A 6,893-nucleotide genomic window follows, 5' to 3' on the forward strand; every position below is an offset into this window, starting at 1 on the left:
TAGAGACAGGGTTTCACCATGTTGACCAGGATGGTCTCGATCTCTTGACCTCGTGATCCACCCGCCTCGGCCTCCCACAGTGCTGGGATTACAGGCTTGAGCCACCGCGCCCGGCTTTATCATAGATTATTATATGTAACACTTCCTACCCCTTCTATAGTCAATCGCTTGCTCCTAGTTGATAATTCTCTTTATTAAAGTTTTCAAATTACTGTGTTTTCTGTCTCCTGACTGGACCTGACCTACCGTATCATTGGGAACAAGATGAAATAAACTAGAATATTGTGCAAAAATTAAAAAGAATAACTTAGACTAGGCACAGTGGCTCACGCCTGTAATCTCAGCATTTTGGGAGGCTGAGGCAAAAGGCTCATTTGAGCCCAGGAGTTCGAGACCTGCCTGGTCAACATGGCAAGACCCTGCCTTTACAAAATAAAAATAAAAATTAGCCAGGCACGGTGGTGCCTGGGTCTACACCTGTAGACCCAGCTACTTGGGAGGCTGAGGTGAAAGGATCGCTTGAGCCCAGGAGTTCAAGGCTGCAGTGATCTGACTGTGCCAGTGCACTCCAGCCTTGACAACAGAGTGAGACTGTCTCCAAAAAGAACAGTCACTTCTGCTTATGAAGGATCAACTGCTACAGAAATTACTTCTCTTCATAAATAGAAAATTGCACAAAACATGAAATCATTGTTTTCAGGTATTATACAAGAGACAGAACAAGATTATGTACTTTGAGAGAAAGGAAACCAATGAAGGTGAGTCCTACAGTTGCTCAAGCCAGGAGGCAGTTTCCAGACTGTCACACAGAGAGGGATTACCCAACAGAGTTTCAGAGTTAAAGAGAAAGATGGCAAAGTACAGCAGAGGCCAGCGTCAAGAATTTGCAGGATGGAGTACTAAGAAGACGAAGCTCCGTGGAGAAAGCTCTGTAGGTTTCTATGGGGGCCCTTATGAGTCTTTGGCTGAGTTCCATCTGCACATATAAGGGATAAAACTCTTCCAGGTGTGATGGCTCATGCCTGTAATCCCAGCACTTTGGGAGGCTGAGGCAGGTGGATTACCTGAGGTCAGGAGTTTGAGACCAGCCTGGCCAATATGGCGAAACCCTGTTTCTACTAAAAATACAAAAATAGACTGGGCATTGTGGCTCATGCCTGTAATCCCAGCTACTGGGGGGCTGAAGCAGGAGAATCCCTTGAACCTGTGAGGCAGAGGTTGCAGTGAGCCAAGATTGTGCCACTGCACTCCAGCCTGGGCAACAGAGTGAGATTCTCTCAAAAGAAAAAACACAGAAAACTCTGTGAGGCCTGGAAAAGATCCACCCAAAAGCAGTAGGCTGAACACTTCTTGGAGTTCCTTAAGGGAAGGGAATTGTGGAACATTCCACAGATTTGAAAGATCTAGGCTAGGTGCAGTAGCTCATGCCTGTAATCCCAACCCTTTGGGAGGCCAAGGCGGGCAGAACACCTAAGGTTGGGGGTCCGAGACCATCCCGACCAACATGGAGAAACCCTGTCTCTACTAAAAATACAAAATTAGCCAGGCATGGTGGAGCATGCCTGTAATCTCAGCTACTTGGGAGGCTGAGGCAGGAGAATCACTTAAACACGGGAGGCGGAGGTTGCAGTGAGCCAAGATTATACCATTGCACTCCAGCCTGGGCAACAAGAGCAAAACTCCATCTCAAAAAAATAAGATCTAATACAATTGGCCTCAGAGAAGGTGCTCAGAGAAAGTAGTCATAGCTCAGCAGTGGGGATATTAACCCTAGAGTAAAGGCTGTTCCTGGCCTATCATAAAGCTTAAAGTAAGCCTCAGAAGAATCAAACTGATCACAAGTAACTTAAGTCTACCTTAGAATAAAATTTAGCACTGTTGAATACAACAAAATCCAGCACTCAACGCGGTAAAATTTACCATGTTCAACATCTAATCAAAAGTTCTAAGGCATTTAAAGAAGCAGGAAATATAACAACAGGCCAGGCATGGTGGCTCACACCTGTAATCCCAGCACTTTGGGAGGCTGAGGCTGGTGGATCACCTGATGCCAGGAGTTTGAGACCAGCCTGGCCAACATAGTGAAACCCCATCTCTACTAAAAATACAAAAATTAGCCAGGTGTGGTGGTGGGCGCCTGTAATTCCAGCTACTTGGGAGGCTGAGGCAGGAGAATCACTTGAACTCAGGAGGCGGAGGTTGTAGTGAGCCAAAATTGCACCATTGCACTCTAGCCTGGGCAACAGAGCAAGACTCCATCTCAAAAAAAAAAAAATTCTAGGGATGAAAAATACATTAAATGTCCATGATATTATAACAGAAAAGCAAAAAAGATCTTTGGTGACCTCTGAGAAAGTATCTAATAGTGGGCGGGGCTAGGAGTCAGAATATAATGCGTGGAAGAGGGATGTAGATGGAAAGAAGCTTTAAATGTGGACCACTTGTTTAGGAAGTTTGGTCATAAAAGGAAATTAAGAAATAAGACTGGGAAGGAGCCACAGTATCAGTTGGAGGACTTTTTTGAGGAAAGGACAGGGATACATGTGGCTTCATGATGGCCAAGAAAAGAGAACCAATGGAAGGAACTAACCCAAGGTGTTGAAGATGTGGGTATACCATCATGCTGAGGATGCCCTTGAGATGGGGAGGGGAGGTTTTGCAGGGACAGAAATAGGGACATCTGTCTCATTTGCTTATAATTCAATTTGTTTCATTCACGTGTCATAGACCTAGCAGTAAAACACTTTTCCAAGTCTCTGCCTCTAGTGTAAAGAGCCCAGTTAGAGTCCTAAGTCTTGCCCTGATCTGGAGCATCAGCTCTGTGCCATAGTGCACATCACTTAGGCTCTGGTGTAAGCCTCAGTTTTCTCATTAGTGAAATGGGGTTAACAATAATACTTACTTCAGAGTGTTGCTGCTCAGCTACTGGTCTGGAGGCAGTGTCTCTGGTGTGTTTTGAGTCTGGTCCATATGACAAGTGATGTCACAATGCCCTACTAGACTTCAGCTTCTCCACTAGGGAGTTGTAGATCCTTTGGAGCCAAGGACTCGAACAGACATGCGAGACCTCTACCAACTGAAGGTTTCATGAACACACTCCTTTGCCAAGATCTTGGTGAATAGTCTTTCACTGTGCAGTTGTATCTTAGAAATTGTTTTCCTTTTGATCATGATTGTGCTTGGCTGGATGCTTTTTGTTGGACTTGCATGTTACATGGGCACGTTTCCAGAATTAATGGTAAGTGACGGCTCAGCCTGTAAATCCCTAGTGGTCAGTCCTGGTGCTGGCTCATCGTCCTTTCTTGGTTTTCTGACCAAATGGAAAAGATAGTTGAGTTCTCACCACTAACTGGAAGTCAGAATGTGATGGGAACAAAGTTAGTTTCCCAGGCATTTCCCATCCCACTGGAGATATCGTTTTATGTCTTTTTCCCCACTATCTTGCATATATAGCTGCACTTGTTTCAAGGCACTGTGGAATTTGCAAGGGGTCTGTTGGAGACTATATTTGACTTGTGGATTTCAGAGCAAGTGGCTCAGTGGTTGTTGGTAGAAAGGGGAACAGTAGGGATTGGTGGAACCTTTTAGCAGCCCTTCTAGTCACCACAGAGAGGTGGTTACCTACTGGGCTAATGAGTAGAGCCATCTCTGTCCTCGAATTTTCTTTCTGATTCAGCCTCCAACTCTGAAGTGGAAGGAGAGGTGGCCTGTTCAGGAGAGCAAGACACAGCTGAGGAGGCAGGCTTTAGGTGAAAATCTGCTGCAAGTAAGTGGGTGGTCAGGTCTGGTGGGCTGGATTCCTCCCTTTCCAGAATACTTGGTAGTACCCTGAAATATCAGTGATGAGTGTTTATTCCTCTGGAAAATATAATAAACTGTGGAAAGAGAAATGATTTGGTGAGTACTGCTGAGGACAGCAGGCCAAAGTTTTCTGTTAATAACCATGTCTCATAGGTGTTGTTTTTGAAGTCTGTTGCCATCTATTATTTTTTCTCCTCACAACACTGTAATATACTATTAATCGCATTCTTTTTTTTTTTTTTTTCTGAGACAGGTCTTGCTGTGTCTCCCAGGCTGGTGAGGTGCAATCAGTCCTCCCACCTCAGCTTCCTGAGTAGCTGGTACTCAGGCACATGCCACCAAGCCTGGCTAATTTAAAAAAATTTTTTTTGTGGAGACAGGTTCTCACTTTGTTGCTCAGGCTAGTCTTGAACTCCAGGACTCAAGGGGTCCTCCCACCTCGGTCTCCCAGAGTGCTGGGATTATAGGCATGAGCCACCATGCCTTGCCAGGACCAGCATTTTTAATATCCCTTTGGCAGATCCTGAAACTGGAGTTAACACTGAACTTGAGTTTAAGTCCTAACTTTGCAACGTACTAGCTATGTGACCTTGGGAAAGTTTAATTTATTTGAAACCTCAGTTTCAAAATTTCTTCTGTATAACGAGATAATCTGAGTATCTTACTATTTTTGTGAAGATTATATTTGAAAATTAATGTAAAGCATTTAATGCAAAGCTCAAAAATTAGCATTTAGTAAAATACTAACTTAACAACAAACAAATAATGAGCCAGTCAACAAAGATTTACTGGGGACAGTGACCTCCACTATTTACCCAAGGCCACACAAGCTAGCTCGCTGGTGAAGATGGGATGCAAGCACACCTTCACATCCCACCTTCTGGACTCTGGACTTAGTAGCCTCTCATACTCATTCCACTGGACCAGCCTGCCTACAGGAAACACCAATGGAATTACCCCTTTTAGCAGACCGTCTCCTGGGTTTCTTACATTTCACCCCATTTCATTCAGACCTGTTTTGTAGAGCTGTTCCTATTGTTAGAGAAACTTAACTCAGAGAGATTTTGTTTGTTTGTTTGTTTTGTTTTTTTGAGACAGTCTTGGTCCATTGCCCAGGCTGGAGTGTAGTGGCACGATCTTGGCTCACTGCAACCTCCGCCTCCAGGGTTCAAGCGATTCTCCTGCCTCAGCCTCCTGAGTAGCTGGCATTATGGGTGTGTGCCACCATACTCGGCTAATTTTTTTTTGTATTTTTACTAGAGATGGGGTTTCACCATGTTGGTCAGGCTGCTCCTGAACTCCTGCCCTTGTGATACACCTGCCTCGGCCTCCCAAAGTGCTGGATTACAGGTGTGAGCCACCACTCCCATCCAGGAGAGTATTAATAATATACTGATTACAGGAGCAGAAGGTTTTTTGGAAACTACTCCAGAAGTTAGGGGTGTTCAGCCCCAGCCCCAGCCCCAGCTCCAGCCCCAGCCCCAGGTATACTAAGAGCGGGACATGATGGTTGGGTTTTTAAAAAAAGCCTCCATCTACCCCAGGATTTCTGTGAACACATTAGCCCAAAGCAGTCAGAACTTGGTGGCAGTCCTGACCAGACCACTTAAACTATTCTGTGCCTCAGTTTCTCCAGCTGCAAAATGAGTAAAACAGACAAGCCCATTTTCCTTCTCTTCCCTTCTCAGGAAAGTTGTAAATAGGCTCTCCCTACATGATAAGAGTTTTAACTGCCATTTTATAAAATGCAAGATTTCTTTTTTAAACAGCCTAACAATAGCATGTGAAGTTAATTGCTCATGGCATACCTAGCCAGCTAATTCTCTTAATGAATCCAGGCTTTTTTACTTTTGCATAGCATCTGATTGCACAAAGCCAATAGTTAAACATATTGGCAGGTAACGAGTTAATGAGTGTGATGCCAGCTAGGTCCAAATCACAGATACACCAGAGCACAGGGCCCTTTTGATAAATATTCTTTAGCCCAATGCACCTGGCATCCTGGCCAACCAACCCATAGCTGTTCATGCTGACTGGGTTGCCAAGGTCACAGGAGCTGATGTCATAATTGGTGTCTGAGCTCTGCCCTGCTAAATGGCCATGAGGAACCACTTCAGTTCAGACTAGGCCACAAAGCTCCTTAGTGAGGAGCTGCCATGCTGGGCCAACCACCATCTGGTGTCTAAGAAAGACAGCCCAATTCCTAAGACTCAGGGAATAGAACACTGTACCTTCCAGAAGTACTTGTTTCTTCTTGGGCACACCACCAGCTAAGAAGCCTCACGATGATAGTTGTTTTATGGATGCTTCTCATTGCAGGAACCATGTGGAAGGGATATAAATACCCCCCAGGAGGGGTAAGTGTACTTTCAACCTTGTTCTCTATTCCTACTTTGAAATGTATTCCCATCCCCAGAAACAAACTAAGCATGAAAATCCAACTTTAGTAATATTAGAGACAAATACTTTTATTTTTTTTACGTTACTGTAGCTTCTACTTGTATTATTATTCACAGTCGGAGTTGGGAGAGTTCCCATTTTCTTTCACATGATCTTTAAGGCCCAGAGTCAAGTTGGGAAACTTTGTCTCTGTTGTCCTTATGGATGTTTTCTATGCCCAGTCTTTGATGCCATTTCCTAGGGATCAGTCCACATCAGAAATCCAAACTTCGCTCTCCCACAAGTAACCACTAGTTTGTAAAAGGGTTCTGGTGGCAGATGTCTCCCTCCTCTCTCCTCCTGTTAGACCTTGGAACTTCTGTCTTTTCTCTGCCTCTTGTCACTCCCCAATGCTGAGGTCCCCTTGCAGCCAGGATCAGCACCTCTCAGAGGTGAGACAGAATTGGAGGTGGCCTCCCCTGCTGTCCTTGGCTTGGAGGCCAAATGCCTCAGCCCCACACTAGCAACCACTAGACCCACACGACACACTTTTTTTTCCCCCACAGACCCCGGTGGAAGTAAGCAAGGATGATCCTGGTGAAGTAATGCAGCTCTGAAGCTCATCTGACCAGCTGTACAGTTCCTGTTGTTGGTTTCGCATAAAGTAATTGCACATTATTTTGTCATATTTTATGTTAAGAAGTTATCGCACT

General features: G+C 44.8%; 1 protein-coding gene across 5 annotated transcripts in view; it reads left to right on the forward strand.

Moving 5' to 3' along the window:
* SPTY2D1OS (SPTY2D1 opposite strand) overlaps positions 1-6,887 on the forward strand; it is an 11,985-nt gene extending 5,098 nt beyond the window's left edge. For 2 of the 5 annotated variants that reach the window (XR_005199714.1, XR_005199716.1), the window contains exons 2-3: positions 3,677-3,766; positions 6,747-6,887. Coding sequence is in view for 1 of the 5 variants with exons in the window: in XM_037737542.1 (XP_037593470.1) it covers positions 3,170-3,238; positions 3,677-3,832 (225 nt within the window). In the remaining 4 variants the exon portion in view is untranslated. Of the gene's footprint in view, positions 1-2,501; positions 3,239-3,676; positions 4,017-6,120 lie in introns of those variants that run through there. The other 3 variants (XR_001824283.2, XR_005199715.1, XM_037737542.1) reach the window with 3 other exon arrangements.
* Positions 6,888-6,893: the final 6 nt, after the last annotated feature.

The sequence above is a fragment of the Cebus imitator genome, unplaced genomic scaffold, assembly GCF_001604975.1.
Source record: "Cebus imitator isolate Cc_AM_T3 unplaced genomic scaffold, Cebus_imitator-1.0 Scaffold39, whole genome shotgun sequence".
Taxonomy (NCBI): domain Eukaryota; kingdom Metazoa; phylum Chordata; class Mammalia; order Primates; family Cebidae; genus Cebus; species Cebus imitator.